This window comes from Nomia melanderi, chromosome 1, assembly GCF_051020985.1.
Source record: "Nomia melanderi isolate GNS246 chromosome 1, iyNomMela1, whole genome shotgun sequence".
Lineage (NCBI taxonomy): Eukaryota > Metazoa > Arthropoda > Insecta > Hymenoptera > Halictidae > Nomia > Nomia melanderi.
In genome coordinates this window covers 1671177-1694283 of record NC_134999.1, presented here as the reverse complement: position 1 = coordinate 1694283, position 23107 = coordinate 1671177, and the positions used below count along the sequence as shown (strand labels likewise).

General features: G+C 29.8%; 1 protein-coding gene across 5 annotated transcripts; it reads left to right on the top strand.

Moving 5' to 3' along the window:
* The first annotated feature begins 458 nt into the window (after positions 1-458).
* Positions 459-20870, top strand: LOC116430741 (uncharacterized). Of its 5 annotated transcripts, none has more exons than XM_031985555.2 (6): positions 8317-8408; positions 8819-8874; positions 9050-9161; positions 16187-16437; positions 17303-17422; positions 19790-20870. In XM_031985555.2, the coding sequence occupies exons 3-6, from the start codon at positions 9123-9125 to the stop codon at positions 20361-20363; spliced, it is 984 nt and encodes a 327-aa protein (XP_031841415.1). In that variant the 5' UTR covers positions 8317-8408; positions 8819-8874; positions 9050-9122; the 3' UTR covers positions 20364-20870. The 5 variants fall into 5 exon arrangements, with proteins under 5 accessions (XP_031841505.1, XP_031841169.1, XP_031841415.1 ...); XM_031985471.2 differs by having other exon boundaries at positions 8365-8408; positions 9046-9161; XM_031985309.2 differs by lacking the exon at positions 8819-8874 and having other exon boundaries at positions 8312-8408; positions 9046-9161.
* Positions 20871-23107: the final 2237 nt, after the last annotated feature.

Genomic DNA, 23107 nt, shown 5'->3' with positions numbered 1-23107 from the left:
TTGTATCCTAAAGACGAATATACAATAAAAAATAATTTGAAAACAAATAACACATAATTGTGCAACGCTACAGGTGTTCTACGTGGGCAGGTACGTTTCAAATTATTTATTTTCTCATGAATAAAAAGTAGTATGTAAATATTACCATCTCTTCCTATAATGAATACGTAAAATAAAAATGATTTGGAAATAATTTACTTTCTCATTGCAAAATTGTGTTAAACGTTCAAGATTAATAAGAAGATACAGATAACGAAGTATGTGAAATATTGTTTTTAATTCTGTATTTTATACAATTTATGTCCAGATCTGGCGTACCTTAAATAGACAACCATATCATAATCCGTAAAGGAAAATTGCGAAGGCGTAAGTCCGGCCTACTCTGCCAAGTACGGACTGCTTGCCTTGTTCACGTAGGCCTTTGAGTATGATTCGACTTCGACTTGGTCGCTGTTGGATCAGTCATCGGGTGTTATTAGACGTGAAAGGATTCGACTCTGAATCCCTGTGAATCCATTCGAGATAAGGAGTAATTTATCTCGTCAAGATTATTTGTCAATTTCATCCGCTAAAGATGCGGATGAGACAACTGGCATTGTGTCTTGTGGTAAGTTTCTTCATTACTGTACTGTCGATTCATTACATTCACATTTCGAAGTTAAAAATTATAGGCAGCTCTGCTTACTTTGAGTAAAGTTTATACAGTTTTTATATGTGGTCTGGTTAGAAGGTGTTAATTTCGTTATAAATATAGAATTATTGTTACTGATGATTTCGATTTATTTAAATATAATTTTTATTTTACGTTAATTCATGTTTACTTTAGATTCGTAATTCGATTGTAATTTTCATTTTAATTTTTCTGCCATAACAATATTAGGGGAAACTCTTATCCATTTCTTTTTTCTGGTATGAAATGTCAGAATTAGTATTCAGAATTATTACTGTAAATAATAACTTCATTTTGTGCTGTATACTTGAACAGTTCCTAGTGTTTTATTTCTTGAATAACTGCACGACATTATTGATACATATTTTTTGCTATTGATTAAATACACATTTTTGTTAAGATTAAGAAATGTACTTTCTGAATCGGATGTCAAACCCGGATCTTACATTTCTTGGTCGAATGCTCTAATAAAAACAGTTACATGTGATATTTATTTACTTATACTATTATAATATTTATTTACTTATACTATTTACTTAATTGAAATATAGTTTATATTTGAAATCGAAATGAATAGAAGTAGGTTGAAAACATGTCACTGATTATCAATGCAAAAAAGAAAGCTATTCAATGATGAATGCCGTAACGCTACGAAGCTACGCATTAATCATTTTTTAGTTTAGTGTATATTTAATAAATTTAGAATTTATTACTGTTTCTCGCTTTTAAAATATCAAATATAATTATTATTTACAGTACTAAATGCAGTATTAACATGTTATCCTTAGAAATAATAAAATAAAAGATACTTCACTGAAACGTTTTGTCGTGAATTAATTTCATTATTGCAATATGAGAAGAATTATAGTCGCTGTAAGTAATAATGGATTACGAGTTATAGGTAAATATATTTTCCCGTATAAGGTAAAGGACGAATTGATAACATTTAAAAGATTAATTATCTGAGTATCAGCATATCGTAAGTTTCTCTATACACATACCTACATTTATTATTTTTTAAACGAATGTATTTTGCATTTTCACAAGATAGCAACATTACATGAAGAATTCTGGTTTATACATGATACAATATAACAAAATAACCTAAAACCACATTGTTTTAAATCTTTTCCTTAAGTTTTGCACAAGTGTAAATGCTAATTTTAGTGTCAATATTACAATAAAATTTACATGAAGCTTGCGTTCGAGAAACGTAATAATTCACACTTAAAAACGCATTTAAATTAATTTAAATTATCATAATTTAATCTAAAATACATCGTTCTTTCACGTCTATAAAATTGCAAAATAAAATTTTTTTTAATTTTTGGCTTGAACTTTGAATTACGAAAATTGTATTTTGCAATTTTATAAACGTAAATTTTGGATTATGACAATTTTATTTTGAAATTTTGTAAACCTAGAAGAACAATGTATTTTTTGTTGAAACTTTGTTTCGTTATCTTTTATCGTTTTCAAGGTAATTCACGGAAAAGAAAAATTTGTATTTTTTTCAAGGGATTGTTTCAGCCCTTTAAAGTGAAATTTGGTATAGAAAAAAATTGCAATGTGTTAGGATTGTCTTGCTCTACTTACACACAAAGTTTCGTAATTTCTTGAATTTCCCGGTTCGATACCTTATCTTGTAAGTTAATTGCATATTTTTGGTTCGTAATTTGTTTATTTCACACAATGTAATGTTACCTTATTGTATTAAATTAGTGCAGAAACAAAATATAATTATTATTACACTAAAGATTGTTCTTAATTTACCTTCGGCCGGCAATATGGATCATTTATGGTTCTGTTGAAAATTTCATTGTTTAGTTTCTCTAAAACGTAGAAGTCAGACTACTTGAGATTACCACTAAAAAAATCTTCTACTTACCTATAGATATTAGACACTCCAAATGCCATTCATGGTCAGTTCAATTCCAAGTTTTAAGACGATAAAATAATCTTTGTTCCTTTAATCGTCCATATTGCCGTCTGCGTTAGTGTTTTTCACTATTGAAAGAATTGTTCTTTTTAATATGTATATTTTGTGATTTGTTCATAATTCATTTTATACATCATTTACACTTTTATTTTTGGAAAAAATGCTGTACTTTATTTACCACTGACATAACCTACTAAAAAATCTCGCAAATTGTAGCCACAAGATAATTACAATTTTTTTAAGGGCTGGTAAATCTTTTCATATTCTTTCGAAAAATCATAGTATTATAAGTTAAACCGTACAATACCTTTTTTTAATATTTGCGTATTGCAAAGTTATGCACCTTTAAACAGAATTTCATTTTTTCATGACTTCAATTCGATCTTTTATTTTTATTGGAAATTGATACGATGATTTGCAAAATATTGTCGGCGGATTGCATAAATAGACCCATGTAGCTCATAATTGTCCATTAAATTCCAAACTAACAATAAGTGGTTAGGAAAAAATAAGATTATTCGTACGGGATCATTTCAAAGTTTTAAAGAGAACAGTTATGCAGTATACGCCTGATTCATGAATTTTTGTTGTTTACCATTGCCAAATTATGACAGCAAAATTAAAAAGGTAATCTCTACAATTACAATAACAAACAAAGGATACCTCGCATTATTGGTCTTGAATAATAGTAGAATTCTACATTTATCCAGATGCAGGAGCAATGAAGTCAGTTGTAGATAAAAATATTTTGCGAGTCCTTTAAGGAATCTTTAAAAGTTTTACTTTAAAACGAAAATAATTTGTTTTATACGACCAACACCATTTAAATAATAATATAATATAATGCAAATTATATTATATAAAAATAATATAATTATAAGTAATTATGATCATAGTTATAATGCAAACAATTAGTTCTGTGATGGAAAAATCCTTCATTTTCTAAATAACGTAACACAACTATTAAAATTGTATTTGTACTAAGAACAATACATTATTTTTCATATTTATGTACATTGTGTCTTCATCTCAAGTTATTTTATTTAGTATTAACGATATTCCTGGTAACATTGACATTTAGTTTGCAACGTTATTAAATACCACTGGTAAAATAAACAATAAAACAATTGAGATGGTGATTAATGTGATAAAGTAGCAAATGCATGTAATATCAGGCCACGTGGAAGTTCGTTGACAGAAATTACAATATTTTGATCGTATCTGTTTCCTGGCAGTTGTTTCTTCCCAATAAACCATGAGAATTTTTCTCAGCATTACTCATTGTTCGTTTCGCAAATACTCTATGAATGAGAAGGTACAAGATAAGAAGCAATATTAATGACAGAGTACATCTTCATTTTAGAAGGAATTGAAAAGTTTTCGAGTAGTCCTTTCGTATTTTATTATTTACTGTTTCTAATATTAAGTATTCATTTCTATTTACCTCTCAAAAATTGAAGAGCTGAATCAAAGTAACAAGATATTGCCGAAGAATTAGATAGAAGGAAAGGAATTGCTTAAACAAAAATTGTTTCAAGTACGTTCAAACTATATAACTACGTAAATAAAAATTACAAATAAAAAAGTTAACTATGTTCTGAATATTTCCCCGCATACATCTACCGCGCTTGGATCAAGTAAACAAAAATATGTAAACACACACATAGCTTCTAAAGAAAAACACAATAATAGATTTTTATTAACATGAAACAAGATGATACTTACAGAAATTTACAGCTCTTTCACAAAAACAACAAAATTGTGTGCTGATAATGTACGAAGATGAAAGCCGAATGCAACCAGATTCGTCAACTTACAAATATAAGAAACAATTGAATATAATATTTAGAAGGATACCTGTTAGAAATAACTATGTTTTCTAATGAAAATGTGTAAACGTTGATGTCACTATATTTTCTGCTATTATTTTTCTGTTATTTCGAAAAGATAATACGTGTATGGATTTTTGTAGAGACGACTCTGCAGTTTACTTAAAAGAAAGAGAATTCATGTAAATATAAATATGGGTCTGCTTATCCACAATGAAAGCCTTCATGGGCACACGTACATACAACATACGTTAATCGTGACCCATTTAAATGGCGTTCGTTTACGTAAAATCTATCGCTCAGTAATAATATTAAAAGAGCGTCATTTTTATTATAAATTGAATATTAAGATTTGAATTTGTAAATTATTTAAATCTTAATATTCAATTTACAATAAGAATAGCACTCTTCTAATATTAATACTGAGCGGTATTACTGAGCGAATTTGAATTTGCAAATTATTTAAATTGTTAATTTGCGTTGTACGATTAACTGTAAAATATTTGTGATAATTGAACACACGCGTATTTAAATAATGTATTAAATAATATACTGCTTCTTTTTCATAAAATTAATTAATTGTCGAAACATCATTGCGATGCAAGAAGTTGGCTGAAAAATTAAGTAATCACAAAATCATTCGATAGTGCGAGTGTTACAGTTTCATTGTTAGGGGCCTTGCGTTGAATACATAAAGGTAACGCACACGATCGCATTCATTCAGAGTGTACGGTATTCTCGGCTCGTAAAAGTGAAAGCGATGTAAACCAAGGAGAAAATATGATCGTGAAACTCGACCGACAGATCGCTGTAAGAGAATAAATTGGGCTTTCTTATATGTGATTCTGATAATACTTGTCAACTTTCATCGTTCGGAAGTTTTCGAATGGAACGAACAGAAATTCTTGTATTATAACGTCAGCGTTCCTAACACCGTGTGATCGTGTCTATTTCGGCTTAGTGATGTATATTTAACGGCTGATGTATCGCGAAGTAATTAAAAGGGGTTAGCACTTCCATTGACATAATTTTTATACAAATGTCACGCTGTTTTAATGGTACCTTATCAGTGACTTTTTAAATATCTTGAAAAACGAAACAGTCATGTGTTTTTAGTTGGTGTATATACATTTTTAGTTGCACCTGCAAATTCACTCCTTCGTTTTTATTGCTGTATTAAACAAAAGTATCATACATGGAATTTGAGAGGCAATAGAAAAACTAAAATACGGAAATATGAACATTTCATAGAAATATGAAAATAAATTTATTCTTTTGAAATTATAATTTTAAAAAGGAATCATAAACTGTACTCATGAAAATTGTTATTTGGAAGTTATTGATTATTAACCACCGTTTATCTTTTCACGTTGTGAAACATATATTTACATTAATAAATTTTGTATTTTTTACAAGTCTACTGGCTTGAATAATCGGAATTAATACATTTTGAATGGTTTCTTTTTCGTTTTTATAGCATTCTTGTATATGCCTGTTTCTTGTTCGTTCCAAAAAATATGTATAAGTACAATGACCCACGTATAACATGCAAGAATCTCGTATTTCTATTATTCATTACTTTTTTCTGATATTACATTCAAGTATGCATTTTTTACAGAAAATAAATCGAAACACTAAGCCATTGCGTCCATTGTAAAGAATACGTATATAATCAAGGGTTTTCTCAGTTAATCCGTAATATTATTGAAACCTGTATACATAATAACAAAAAAAATATTAAAGTAACAATTTAAAATTAAAATTAATGTATAGCAAGTAATCGTTTATAAAGGAAGGTTTTTTAATATAGAATATAAAAATTTTTAAAAATAATAATAATAATTAAAAAAAAATTATTTTTAGATACATAGTTAAAGTATACTTTCTGTAAATAAAGTAAAATTGCATTAAATTAGAGTTGATTTAATCGATTAAACCAGATTGACAGTTGATTTCCGCGCGTAGAGTTGATGTAACTAATCATATGGTAACTACATATTTTTATCAAAATATAACCCGAAATTTTTCATCAAATTAATTATGGAATTTCATTGAATACCTTTAATAATAATTTTATTACTAAAAATTAATTAAAATTGGGGATAACAATAAATTAATTGATAATTTTATTTGTGAAAAAAATCGTGACAAGCACAACGGTTATGATATAAAATACAAAATATTATAATCAACACTTTATTGCATATAGAGGAAAAAGAAAGAAAACAAAAGAAAGCAATTTGTTAGTTTGTAAAGATCTTCAATACAATTAAACCTATTATGAGTTATAAACACAATTATTGAGAGATTAACACACAGTTGAGGAATATAGTTGTAATTTTTAGTAGAATTAAAAAAATTGTTAACAAAAGGTACGATAGAATCAACATAATATTGGCTACGTTAATTCTGTTTGAAATTTCTTGGTGAACACTTCAATCGACAAACCAGAATACACAAAACTCCCAGTCATATGATATAATTTGTACATTGGAAGAGGAACAGGAAAAACAATATTCTTCGTAATTATCAATCTGTAATATCATAAATTCTAATAAAATTTAACTCTATCTAAAATTCGAATGAAAATGAATTTATAAACTTGGAGAAAGTATTATCTAGTCCATACATAATTTGCGGGATTATGAAACTGTTAATTAAGTAATTAGTTCATAATAATTATTTAGTAAACAATAATAACTGGGATACAGAACTTTATTTATTTATAACACATTACGCTTTTTCAAGACCTTTTTATTCAATTACGAATCCAGTTTACTTCTAATTTATAGAAACAACTGATTAAGAAAGAGTATTCCATTCCATTTAATTTACTGAAGCTTGCTCGGAAATAATAAGTTTCTATAAACTTCCGCATTCTAATAAAAACTAATACTATTGTTGTTGTGATTGGTTTCAAAATTGATGCACTGAAACTAATCATAATTATAACTTCAAATTTAATATAGTACAATTTGTAGCATTCTTAAGTATTAAAATTCACTTGTTTTCACTATAACAATCTTTCTACATTTTGCCATAAAAGATGTATAATTTGACTGCAACATTTATGGCTCCTAACGGACAAATACTTTGTCACCCACATATGACTGATATGCTAGTTAAGGTGTCGCAATCATGAAGCAATAAATTTGAGTATGATGTAAACTATCCCATTTACACTAAAGGTACCAAGCAGTTATATTGACTTTTTGAAATTCCTCTATGGAAACTCGAGGAGTGCATCTATTCAGACTTTAATTGACTTTCAATTCAGTTTGCACATTACTGCGTCAATCTCTAATAATTTCTTAGAGAAACATCTGTTATCTTTTTTATAATTGCAAAAAGTAGTTTTAATGTTAACACTAAAGCAAGTAGAGTGACTTATTTCGAATGTTTTCTAAAAATTAAAGCAATAGGTTTCTCGAGATTCGAAGGATCTCCTAGTCCTGTATCTGCACAGATACAGAAATTAAATGAAAAATGTTTCACGAAAACGCTATCTTCATTGAAATACTTGGGAAATACAAATTCTGAAATGGATCAGTTTAACCCGTCCAGTAGTTTTAGTGTTAAACTATCGGACGGTGACTCATTTTATGCCGTGCCAGTCCTGCAATATATATATATATATATATATATATATATATAGGCTCGGTCATTGTGATGCAGGAAGGTAATAGTGATTAAAGATTGAGCACTATAGGCATGCATAACTATAAGCTTCTTTGAGGCAACCTTAAATGTAGAGTGATCATCTGTAATGGTAGACATAGGTGTGGTTTTACTGGACAGGAAAAACGGTGCAGGCACCTTAACGAGGTAGGGATACATCTGCGAGGAAGGAGCTCAGATCTATAGAATGGTTGACGATACTCTGAAAACACAAAGCATCCACCGAGACTCAGTTCCCGCACCGCGTCGTTTGCGTTCGCTTCGCTGATACTCGAGCTGGTTATACACTGTGGTACCGCAGTCTTCTTTCTTTCCTAGTTTTTATCCTTATCAAAATTTCTATACATGAATAATATTGAGCACAATCGATTTCACATCGAACTGGAGAAATTCTACTAATCTTATACGTTTAACATATATTTGAAACAATTCTTTATCAATCTGTAACATCGCCGCTGGACAATTTGAAAGATGCAGTGACTTCGAAATAAATAATGTGTTTCCTAAATGAACCAATGTTTGATTGAAAAGATTATTATTTCATAACAATAAAACGATGCTTAATTGTAATTCAAAGTGAAAGTCGTGATTGTAATGCTATTAATTCCGTAGAAAATGAAATGAAGACATTATTACTAATAATGTGAATGTAAGGTTTACTTTTAATTGGAATTAACCACAGTGGAGATACTTTATTTTTAGAACGGAATAATAGTTTTCATAGAATATCTATTTATTTATAATGGACTGATAAAAATGTAAGTAGTGAAAGATGATAGAAACTTTCATGCGGCAATGAGCATTCAAGTATGAAGTGTTTTAATAGCTTCGTGGAAATTAATTTAATCGCTCTAATTTAAATAAGGCGCATTCTGATATTCCAATATTCACCGACATGTGTTTTATTTTTTTCGGAAACATCGTCTTAGACAGTGATAAGGAAGCAAAGAAAGAAAGAAGAATGATGATATAGTTCTAATACATTTCAATCGATACTGTAACGACTATGTTCCTGTGGACGCTGATTAGCTTGAATTTTTTAACGGTAGGTTTTGTTAATTACATTTTACACCTATTCGGGTAACGTTATTTATTGTATACGTACGAATTCGAATATTTAATGTATTCTATTTCAGTCAATATTTTAGTAATGATGAGTTTACTCATTAAATTCTGTTCAACTTATAAAAGTTCACAACTATACCACATACAACGACTCATTTTGTAAATATATTTAAACAAATTAATTGAAATTATTCTGCTGGCGACTTTAACTATTATTTTTTTTTGTTTGGAATAAAAAGGTTTAATGTATTCATTTAACATTCTGTTATTCGATGGTACGTCGGCTTTCTGATTGCTGTGTTCTTGACACAACTATTTTTAACTAGAATTTTTAGAATTAGTGTACATTTTTTATTATAACTAAGACACAATGAGAACATAATTACAGCAAAATTTATAAGAAGCGATGATTTATTAATTTAAATTTTAGTAGCATTTCGTGTACGCAATAACGTTTGAAATTATTTTTTCTGTAAATACTAAAGTATCATTCTCAATAAAGATCTATAACCTTTGAAACTAACGATAAAAATATACTTAAGTCTCCATATAAATTACAAATCAATTTAATGTATAAAGTTACAACTTTATAAGTTATTCCAGTACACTTCCTATAATTTACATTTTCCGTAATGAAAACTATCAGATATATATATATATATATATATAATTCGTTCTATCCACTATTGAATATATATTTCTCAAATGCTATATTATTTTTAACCTTTTTTACACGTAATAAAACATTTTTTTATACAATTTCTAATTACACAGTATACAATTAATTTTTTAGTATAATTACAGTGTAAAAGTAGTTATGGATTTCGACACATGCATTAAGAAAATTTTCTTATTCTTACGTATAAGTAGTGCTAGAAATGAAATATTAATCTCATAATTATTTGAAGATTAAATATCAATAATAATACACAATATATGCAATAATACACTAATAATAATATGTACAATACTACCAAAAATAATAATATATACACAGTAATACACTGTTGTATATTGAAATAATTAATATTCGAGAAGCATTAAAATCTCAGGGCCACTGTACTCACTTCAGGTTTGAAAAAGATTCAGTGTAGGTGTTCATGATGCGTGAAAAACGGGTGAAAGAATTGTATGAGAGTATTTTCCTCTCGCCATTTAAATTCATCTCTAGAATATAAGTCATTATCATGCTCTCTCCTGTAATAGAAGACACTCGTTCGTAGTATTATAATGGTAGATTTTCATAATAACGATCACGAACACAAACACGTACGAATGAAATCTCCGTGTACTGAAACATACGATGCAGTGACCTTAATCCGCGAAGTTTTAATTAAAAGGAACTCCGACGACTAGAAATACTATACATTCTAAGGTTCCAGCTTCAATTATTTCGAGGATAAGCAGTTGCATAAAAATCTTACAAAAAGTTATACACTTTTTGCAGAATATTACAGAAAGGTAAAGCATCCGTGGCGATATCTACTTGGATGAAATGAACATAAAAGTAATATTACAGAGGATAATAATGATAGAGAAACGGAGAATTGGATAGTTGAAAATTTCTAATTAAAGATAACAAGAAATTTATTAGGTTGGATGAAACGTATTTTCCTTTTCCATTTCTCCTTTTAATGATGATTGTTTTAGTAATCGCTTGAAACACAAGGAGAACAAAAAACTTTCATAGAAACACGTTCGCAGAATACCAAAAAACGATTTTTCATTTTTGTGAACGTATAAGTATTTCGAAATAGGAAGAATGTAATGAATCAGGTATTACTAATTTAAATAAACCATAAATTTGATGTACTTGCATATTATTCTCCAGTATGTAAAATTCAATGAAATACAAAATTTGGTAAATAAAAATAATTTTATGGTTTCTGTTACGTTGATATTTGTATAAATTATATTTTACAAACAAGTATCTACATAATTATAATATAATGTCACATACAGCTAGCTCAAAGGAAATTGTTTTAATTTTTTATTCCTTAAAATAACTGCAGCATACGTTATAATCTCATTCCGCTTAAAAATGTTATCAATAATGTGTTCATTAGAAATTGAATAAGAGAAAATTTATTTAAAAAATGTTCTGCATAGAAATAAAATTATTATTATTCTTACTCTACTCTTATTCTTATACTCATTAACAGTAATTTCAAATACGTGTAGAGGCATGGCAATTAGTCTTTGTTATGCGTCATTTTGCATTTAAACAAAGTCACAATGGGAGTATTTACCACTTCAAGAATTGCCACACTATGGTATCATCAATAAACTATGTATGTAGCTCGCTCTACTATTTTTCGTTCCAATTCTAAGGGAAGATGCATTCCTACTAAAGTGCCGTGGCCAATGGTACAGTGCGGCATGTACGTAAGAGTGTGCACGTGTAAGTGGTATGTTCATTTATTCGTATACATTGGCTTGTGATTATTCCACACCCTATACCTGCTACAGATCGCACCACGTGCTAAACCGCTTCTCTATGCATATTCTCAGCAGTCGTTTTGTTGTGCCAGAAGTATACAGGATGGTGCAATCATTATGATCAGCTTCAATGCCTTCATTATTTTCAGAGGTGTAAAAGCAGTTTGCATAGTGTGAAATATAAAGACTAGAACCGAAAATATCTCCGTTGCTGCTAATGATATGAGAAAATTAGTAAGGAGAAAATTAGTTGATTTTCATGGAATATACAGGTTGTTTCACCCAAATATGGGTACCTACATCTAAATATTTTCGTTAGTTTTAACGTTAAAAACAAACTTTTGCAGACAAATTTACAGTATTTGGGAAGGCTACTTTTGATATTTATTGCGCTAGCTTTTGGTAATGAAATTACCAAAGGTAACTTTTGAGGACTTCAAAGTAGTCTTTGCCTTTTTTAATGAGACGCTACATGATTCGTTTAATATCGTTATACGGATTAAAAAACGCAATTTAACTATTTTAACAGTTATACCGTTTCGATTATACAATTCCGAGGAATTTACGATAACTTAGCATTACCATAGTATCACTAACTCGTGGATTTGTACTGAAACGTGTGTGTATTTTATAACAAGCGCTACTGAGAGCAAGAAAGTTTCGCAATTATGTTGTAGGAAACCTTAATAGAACTAAAAGACATTTAAATTTGTTCACACATTTCAAATAATAGCATGTGTTTTATTCCTTAATAACAAAGAAGTCATGGAAAAATTAACTGAAAAGCTCCAGGATATAACAATAGGTAGTTACAAAGTTGCCATTAGATCACTAATAACAAAACACTGGTGTGTAATCATCGGACACACATCCTACACAATACCACATTCCTACATTGAAGAAATGCTGGATAATCTTCAAATCAGTCGCGGTTAGAATCTAATACCTTTCAGAGTTGACACAAAAAGCAAGCTATGTGCCTACTTAATTATAAGAAACAAGTTCTATATATATATATAATTTCGACATATTTCTCTCTATATGTATATGCCGAAATTGTTTATATATATTAAATACCACTTAAAATCGTACATCTTTGCACTCGAATGATTTTTATTTATAAGAAGATGCGTTGATGTATTTTTATTCAATAGAGAATGATTGTGAACTGAAAATTTTATTTCTAAAAAGTAAATTAAACACGTTTAAAAATAACAATGTAATACTATTGTACAGTGAAAGTTGTTAATTATGTATTACGGCAGATAATAAAAAGGAAATTAATTAGTATTTTAAGAATTTTTCAAATAACCACGACTGGTTACAGTAATATTTCAGAATAAAGAAATCAGTTTAACTAAACTTTCATAAAATGTTCTGTTTGTAATGTTTTTAATGCTCTAGTGTTCGTAACTTTGTCTAACTTGTACTCTTAAGCAATGTACCTTCTTCCAGTTTCTTTGATATGCGAACGATTACATTGTGCTAGTGTTTCTATTATTTTTAAATTAGTTATGCAATAGTTCCATTGTTGTATGGAAAGCAAGTTTGGGGTCACTGTCAGCATAGAATTTGAAATTAATTAAAAACAATTCCGTTTATCCATTTCCTCATCGAGGAAACCATAAAATTTTTATTGTCATTAACTAAAACACGTATACACATTATTTAGAATTTTTCAAATCTAATAGATCGGATATTTTTAATGTTCATTTCATCCTTTAATTTTCTGCATACTATAATATTACTATCAAATGTAAATATATCACTTATTAAATGCAGATAATAAAATCAACATAAATATTCAAAGTAACAATAAATAAATAATAAAATATCAAACATAATATTATAGGATATTGATGGATTTAATATATATTTATATTATAACGTATATAATAATTTACAACAGTTAGTCAAAGAATAATTCACAAAGAAAACTAAATTTGAGGACAATTCATATAGAGAGTGAATAAACGTTAATACCTTCCATAAAAAGAAGTAGATACAATAACGTAGCAGTTAGCAGAGGTGTAGCAATGTATTAAGAACTTTATTTAAATGCGGTATTAGAGCTTGTATCAGTGTCAATGTTAATGAGAAACAGGATCACATGCTATAATGTATGATATATACTACACTAATTGTACATATGTTAATTCGGTAAATGCATACATTTACTTACCAATGTATGAACACACTGATTCAAGAATTAAATGTATTCATAAGCAATAAAATTGAAAAGTTTACTAGTAAGAATATGCGTTATCACACATAATTTTATCAGAGTATTCACAAACAAAGATGCATCATTTCGAAGAAACACTTTTGCTAGCAAACACATATCAACCATACATATACACATATATATAGGTCAAGGTAAAACGAACCAGCTTTAATATAATTAAAGGTGCCATTACGCTTTACTTTCTTGTATTAAGGAGGAATACCACTTAGAGACGTCAGGTCAATTAAATTTAAGTAAACTTTAAGAATTTTGTTGTTAATAACTATTAAATGAAAACTTTTGATTTTTCTCTGAGTGTATAACTGTTGTAACATAATAATTTTCCAGAAAAATAATTTACTATTAAAAATCTTCTTTCTATGTACAGTACTTCATAATAATTTTTATTTGTGATGCAGCAACATTCGTGATAGTATTGCAGATAGATGGTAAATCGTTAGAGTAAACATTGAAACTTTGTTAGCCATACAAATCATTAACTCAATGTGCCAAGCGTGTATCCGATGCACCGAAGGTCACTATACCATATAGGAACTGAACATTGGCAATGAATATTAAGTACATCGAGGACTGTCATTATTACTATGTCACGCATTCGATTTGATACTTATTTATAGTAGTGCTGATTCATTCAATAATTACATGAGTCCATGATATTATTTATACTTCTAACACTCACAGTAAGCTATGCAATCTACTAATCTAGTTACCCATCTCAGTATCTACTACCTACTTAAACACGCTAATCGAAATGAGATGCAAATTTTTGGTATAATTCTAATCACGAATAAACTTGAGCTGTTTCTGCGTGAAATAAAAAGTCACTTAAATTTTAATAGTTTCAGAGGTAGAAGTTTCATTTTAACGAGTCACTTACTCTTTCAACGATTTATTGTTAGGTTGCTCAAACTCTCGACGTACCATTTTTTAATATGACGTTTATACTATAATATAATGTATAAATAAATATTATAAATAGGTAAACAAAAGATAATAGAAAGTTTTCAAATAAAATACGCAACGCATAGTTCAATAAAGTTTAATTTACCATAGTGAAATTTTTCTTTAAGCTTTATTCAAAAATTCAATAAGATTTTTTTACCAATCCAATATATGTGTACATACATTGACAAAGAGTATTCGACCAAGTAAACCAAACATCTGTTATAATAATAATACATTTTTTATTAAACTAGAAAGTATTTTCAGTCATAGCAAATGCATATAACATTACATAATTAAAAAACTGAATATCGCTTCAAGGAAACTTTCTATCAGTTTCACAGGAGGAAATTTTTCGGAGAAAGTTTTTCGGTAATCATCATTACCATCTTCTTTATTCGTAGTATTAAAGGTATTCCATCACGTTATTTAATAGTTTTTTTATAATATTTTTGTATTGGTGAACATACAATACTATTTTCTATTATTAATATATGCGTATAATTAATTCTTCTCCTGTCACGTATCATTAGATATAAAATAATATATAATGATATTTTATTAATGACTTGTAGGAATATTCCACTGCCATTAAACATCGAAAATTGTATGAAATAGCGTTAATAAATGCGTTCTTTTTAATGGAAATCATATCGAAAGATAAAAATAGATTAAGATCAAGTGAGAAAATAAACAACATACTTTCATTACATTGTTTATTAATCTTAATGTCAGTGGCGTTATTATTTACTTCCTGACGCACTTGTCGACCGTAAAGAAGATAATTCTTCTGAATCAGAACTCCATCTAACTGATACTAATATGAATATTAGATTACAAGGGTAATTCTCACAGCATTTGTAGTTTTCGGTCGCTCTTGTTCATGTCATCTGCCTCCATGCGGTGTAAAAATGTAGCAGAGCCTAAATTAAATCTAACCGGAGAACATTTATACCTTCGTATTTTGTTCTACATTCATGAACAATCAACAGACCCTTTCTCAATGTTTCTCGGTTTATAACTTTTTCTCTAAAACTTCACCCAAAGAATAATTGTTACGTCGTTCGAAAATTTATAAGAGTTAAAAAAATGTATAATTCACTTAGAGATGAAGCAATGATTCGAAATAATTAACACACCTAAAAAGAAGAATTTCAACGTTCAAACTTGTTGGAGGTGATGGATCGAAATTTTGTTACAATTGACAGTTTCTATTGTTGAGGCGTACATTTCTATATCGGCGGTAATAACGAATAGCAATTGGTCTTATGTTTACGTGTTGATACAAGACGTAACAACTCGCTCCATCTTGTCCCGAAAATAATCGTTTTTATTCTTTTTCACAACATTTAAGCATTTCTTTTTTATTGATTTTTTAGGTTTCAGTATTATGCTTAAACGCAGGAAGCGCAGATAACAGCGGCTGGAGTTTTGCTCCCACACAATACCACATTCAGACAGATGAAGGTCCCGAAAGACACTTTCGTTTCCAAACATTAAATGGACAATACAGAAAGGAAAAGAGATTAGTTGATGGTACTGTCATTGGCACAGAGGGCTGGCTAGATCCCCTTGGATACTTACGCCTTAAAGATTACGTAGCTGATAGTAATGGATTTCGTATATTGAGGTAAGTGAACAAACTAATGTATTCCATTTATGTATAGATTAGTAGTCAAGCGTTGAAAACAATTATGCTATTGATTTTGATTCTTAAAACAATTATGGAAAACAGAAATAGAATCATAACTGTTATTAGGTAGGGGAAAGTAAGGAAAAACAGGACGTTGTTTTTTTAATCATAATGTCAAAGTATTTGGAGTAATAAACGCATGAAACCTTCTCTTGTTTAAAGTTTTAAGCAGACTTTTGGTTGGAAGGGAATAAAAGATTTTTTTATTAAAAATATATAGTTAGAAACATCTGCATCGCAAAAATAGTAGGGAAAAACGGAACACTCGTGTAAAGTCATATAAAAACACAAAATCCTTATTTCTACTAAATCAAAATTGCTAGGTAAATATATTTCATTGTTAGCTGATATATATAAAATATGAATATATATGATTTCATGAAGAAAAATCACAAACAACTGTGCCATCTCCTTTTTCTGCACTGTTGCAATCTAATTGGTCAGTTTTTATCTCATCTTCGATTCTAACTTGCTATACACTAATATGATGAAACGTAACCAATTAAAATTATAAATAAAGCACATAACAAACGACTCCCGTTGCCTCTGTGCTGAAGTGTTCCATTTTGCCCCGTGAAATTAATTCCTCGAGACATTAGGAATAACGAAATATTAGAACTTTACTATCTAAACAATGTGAATTTACATAAATATTGGGATACATATTGACTTATTTTTATTCTAAACTCACGTTATAGCGAAAAAGATCAAATCCGAGGCTCTATTACCTTACTCCCTTATGCATATGATATAAATGTTATCCTAAATAAAAGTTTGTACTAATATCTTTTATTGCAATTAGGTCTAAAATGGTATACGTGGGTAAAGACAGACCTATTTACGATGCAGTAGCGGAAACGAAACGTGCTCCTCCTCAAACTGGAATTCTTGTGAACCCAACGCGACCACCAAATCCTTTCAGGTATTATATTGAATTGCTTTATATTAATATATGAACCATTTATTATAAACTATCTATCCCTGTGCCATAATATTGAAAAACTTACGCTTCGTTTCGGTTCAGTAACAATAATAAAGCCTATTGAACTTATCCCATTTCGTATAAATTAAAATACTTGTAAGTAAACACTGTATTGCATAAACGACTTTCATGAAAATTAACTGTACTAATACCCCTGTTCTGAGTCATAAATGAATTTATAGTATTTTCGTAATAATTTTTTTGTCATTTTGTTCTAAAAATATACGATGTATCGCTTTTATAAGAAATAATTCATATCTTAAAAGTAATCAAAAGCGGATGTTCAAGTGTTGTTTCACAATTAAACAACGAGAAAGAATAGATACTATTTTATTCGAATTTAAAGAATTAGAAGAAATACTATTTCTTAAAGATCCACTCTCTTAAAACGTGTGAGTTCTGATCAGTGGCAAGTGTTTCCACAATATTCGATTTAGTATTAATTATTTCCTGCATTGTTATTTTGAATAAGTAAATCGACGTACAATGTTAAAAGTATGGAAATTCAGAACGGTCTTGCGGTATTTCCATAAAAACACTAAAAGACTAAACATACTGTATATTTTAAACCGACTACCCGACCGTCAAGAATGTTTGCACGGTTGCGGTCATGTGGCGGCGGACATGTTGCTTACGAATTATTCTTTTCTTACAAAGGTTTAACCAGATAACTGCGTTTGACGAATATACTTAATAATAAAAGTCAAGATGATACTAGTTTTTTCGACGATATATTATTTATTTCTTCAGATAAACATGTAATACTTCTTCGTTTTGCTTCAATTTTTCGTTAGAATATATTATGGGTGTATTTCAGCTGCGTTTGACCAGTATACACTTTATTGTTTGATTTCATTGGGTGCACAATAGAAGATTTTTGAAACTAAATTCCACAGTTAACAGATTAAAGCTTCTATTACAGACCATCTATTTAAATATTCAACAATAATGATCTTGCGAAGTAATATTTCATTATTATATGCCACATGTATAAACTCTCGCTTAGGCGAACATATAATAAAACGTTAGAATATTGGCTGTTCCAAACATAAATTTAACTTTATTTTTAAGTTTCGTTAGTACTCTTTAATACAACGAAGTATGTTTTACATAAACTTTATTAAAGGGTCTCATTTTTATAATTGGATGATAATTGTTTAACAAATGGCGTCAAAAGAAGTAAAAATTTTAAACAGGTAAATTTCATTTTTAAACAGGTCAGAGAGGAGCAGACAGATCGATATAAACAAAAGAATGTTATCGATCATAAAACAAAGAGTAAATGATTTGAACATTGGCGTGCGTTTTAAATATTTCTATCACTTTCTGAGAAGTTTAGTGAGCCTAGAAATATGAAAAAAGTAATTGTAATAAGTACAGGAAAAAAAAATATTGCAATGTTGTCAGGTTAATATTCTTCGAAAATAGAAAAATACATGCATACATATGCTAGATCTCTAAAAAGCTAGGAATATCCTTATCTCCGAGAAAAATCGACATGCTAGAATTACATTTGAGAAAATCTAATTTCAGTATGCGATAGAGCAGATGTCTGCCTTGCGAAATCCGTTGAAAAATGTCCCGTAACATATTTCGTTTTCAGTTGAGAGTGAAAACATATGTAGTTGCGCGAAACATAAGATACCGACAGCGATGTTCAATGTCAACGCGTATAAACTGGCTAGCTGTGGCAGCACTGCGCATCAGGAGAGACAAGTATTCCATACAAAATAAACAACAAAAACACTAATTCTGTAAAATATAAAATATTTTATGTCTATCATCTTTAACCTTTTGCACCCCAATTTCTGTTGCACCTTCTTCTCGATAACTCTGTATTATTACGATATTTTATTTGAAATGCATTTTAAAAGATAGTTTGTAGAGAACAGTGTAAACAATTCTTCTTACTAATAATATTGAAAATAACGTAACAATATAATTTATTTTAAAAATATCTTGACATAGAAGCACACCTGTGAATAAAACTGATGTCGAGTCACGCTCGACAGAGGAGCGCAAAGGGTTAAGCACCTTCTACTAACGATGACATATTACTTGTATCTTTTCAAATGAAATATAATACTTCATATCAATAATAAAGCGACACGAGATATCTCGTCTGTAGCATTATACGAAGACATCGTGGTACCGAAGTATCTCGTCTATTCCACCGAAAGGGTTAACGATGTTTTTTTCAGAAACAGCGGAAATAGTCATGTGGTAATTCATACTGAAAAACCTTGTATACAGAAATTAATATACAGTAAACACATGTTAACAAATCGACAATTATTTCTGTTTCAGGCATTGGAAACCGAATAGCGTTGCTCCGATACTTGAGAACGATATAAACTCCGATTTTTACGACAGTACAACGATCCGACCCCGTGTATTTTCGACGAATTCAAATAATCTTTATGACAGCACGAATCAAGCAAGCTTTTCATCCGGATTACGAAACCTTAGAAACTATTCTCAGCTTTCGAACAATCACTACAATCCTCTGCAACGCTCCGATAGCGAAGACAATGCCGGCTACAACAATTTGAGGAAAAACTTTCAGTTGGCAACGTCCGGTTCCCGGAGCAATGTTGCACGATTTCCTCCGTACGATGGAACACACAGCACTGCCAACGGATTTCAGTATTATTTGAAGCGACAATACCACGAAGAAGAACAAGAGCCTACCGGAACTAACGTTGGCTCTTTCGGTTACGTCGATCCGTTTGGCATCAGAAGAGTAATTTATTATAAAACGGATCCACACACCGGTGGCTTTCTCCATCAGAAGAACAACAAATACGTCGGCCTGAACGGAACACCTTATGACCCATCACCGGTCCTTTCAATAAGAGGAAACGAGAAATATACGAACTAGTGTAACCTCGATGATTGAATCATCGGAATTACGATGAATGTTACGAAGAAATTGGAAGATTTCTTCAGTTGTTAACATTAGGTGCCATATTAAGCTATTCTATTATTTATAATGTTCCGCTAGTAGTCAAACGTTTGAAAACATAAGGAAAATACAAAAGAATCATTAGTATCGCGAAATTTGTATGAGGAACTTATAATTTAGTTTTGTAAAATACGTTAAGGCGTAATGATAGATGACTAACAGAATCATGACAGCCTAATGTATCATTTAGATTGTTCGTATTTACGCGATATATTTACATTTCCAATTAAAACAGCAATAACATTTCGATATTAATGTACTTGGACGACGACGTTCGTTTTTACTTTTCACTATGATGAAGGAATTCTTGGAGCTTGTTTCATATATGTACATGTACATTTTTTTAAATACTAGCCTTACAAAATATTTATAACTACACAACGAACATAGAAAATAAATTCAAATAAAAACTCATATGTTTAAGTGAAGTTTCTATTAAATGTAAATATTAATTCGGCGCCTTTCCGAGAGAAATTGGTTTGGATATCTAACCTGTTAACTGTGGGATTTAGTTCCAAAAATCTTTCATTGTGCACGCAATAAAATTAAACGATGAAGTGTATACTGGTTAAGCGCAGTTCAAATGCATCTATAATATATTCTAACGAAAAGTTAAAGCAAAACGAAGAAGAATTACACGTTTATCTAAAAAAAAAAAAAAATAAATGACTCATCGTTGAAAGAATTAATATCATTTTAAGCTTTAAAATTACCTGCATACGCGTTAAACATGGTTAACTGGTTAAATGTTTCACCCCTCTACTGCCAAACATGTTGACCGCCGAGGTGGTCACTGATGTCGTAACAAAATGTTTAGTTACGCGGGTAGCTAAATAATAGTGTAACTTGGGAACTATGATACCAAATCATTGCTAATTCATTCTAATAAATACCATTTGAGTATATTATGAAACGGTAAATAATGCTATACGAAACGCTCTAAATTCTCATAGGTTAGGTCAACGTGTTAAATGAGCTTAACCCTTTGCGCTCCTATGTCGAGCGTGACTCGACATCAGTTTTATTCACGGGTGTGCTTCTTTGTCAAGATATTTTTCAAGTAAATTATATTATTACGTTATTTTCAATATTATTAATAAGAAGAATCGCTTACACTGTTCTCTACAAACTAATTATTTTTTAAAATGCATTTCAAATAAAATATCGTAATAATACAGAGTTATCGAGAAAAAGGTGCAACAGAAATTCGGGGTGCAAAGAGTTAAAATACGTATATTGTCAAGGACATCATATTGAACATTTTCTTTTTATCTGTACTAAATTTGGCCTAACTAACTTAACACATTGCGCATCGGAAACAAGAAATCTCATTTTTCTACAAACACCTACCGACGGTTCTGAGCTGTATCGGTTTCGGTTGCGGTACTTCCAATATCACCAGCTATGTAATTGCATTCGACGACTATACACGTCATCTTAAAACGCAAAATGGTATTAATTCCTTCAACGATGAATTATTTATATTTCAGATGAACATGTAATTCTTCTTCGTTTTGTTTTAATTTGCCCTGCGTTTGACGAGTATATACTTCATTGTTTGATTTTACTGCGCACACAGTAAAAGATTTTGTATCAGTTCTATAACAATCAGCTTTCGGTTCTAGAAGAAATGCACAACCAAAATATAGAACCGAAATGCAAAACTAAAAAATAACAGTCATAGTATATGTATAGAACCGATACAGCTCAGAACCGATATTCCTAATAAAAATTATGACTCTTTTTCGGTCCTCCATAACTGTTTCAATCGAAATCAATGTATAACAATTTCGAACAGTTGTTTTCGGAACCTTTTCAGTCCTTGCTTTCCAGTTACTGTTTTCTTATGACAGTTGCTCTGATATAACGAATAATTTGATGAATCCCGATTGAGCGATCAAATTGTTTCAGTGTTACATAGTACTATTCAAAATAGCACTTAAGTGAAACGACGTTGTTCATTTGAATGATTCCACTGAAAAGATCTTGAAAATCGTTTTTAGCAGAATCGATTGTGCACAAACATATCGAACTCTATTCCTGCAGACGATACAGTGCAAGATTGAGAAACCACCCCAATGCACTAGCTATAGATATATATTCTATACACCAACTTCGTACAGTTAAAAGGAAACGTCCTTGTGATGTACAACGTTAACCCTTTGCAAGTGTATGTCATGCTGGAGATGACAATACAAATGTGTTATAGAATTTGCATGTCATGCTAGAGCTGACAACACTAATTTACTCTAAAACACGACGTCACGTTGGGAATTGTTTTAAAAAGTATCATGCTTTAAAAGATTATAAAAATTAACTCATATTATAATAATAATAAATAAAATAAACATAAAACGTTGAATTCTACCGTTGTAAATTACTTTAATTCGTTTCCCTATAAATAAATACAAGTTCACATTCAACAACACTGAAAATAAATCGAGTGCAAAGGGTTGATATTCAAACCCTTGGTTTGGTACACAAAATGCCATTCTATAGGACAGGTATCACCGTGATATATCTCCTAATCATGCTAAGTTAATTTACCAAATGTTCTACTGGATAAATTGCAAAGATTCTTGGAAAATAAAAAAGAAATCCTGAGGAATCATTGTATTTTCTTCTGTAGGAAGGTCGTCCAGAGAAAGCGTCCTTTGCCT

Coding starts and splice junctions, on each gene's coding strand:
- LOC116430741 (XM_031985309.2), top strand. CDS start 9,123: ATGTTCCTGTGGACGCTGATTAGCTTGAATTTTTTAACG. Junction 9,162..16,186: donor TTAGCTTGAATTTTTTAACG/GTAGGTTTTGTT, acceptor TTGATTTTTTAG/GTTTCAGTATTATGCTTAAA. Junction 16,438..17,302: donor AATGGATTTCGTATATTGAG/GTAAGTGAACAA, acceptor TATTGCAATTAG/GTCTAAAATGGTATACGTGG.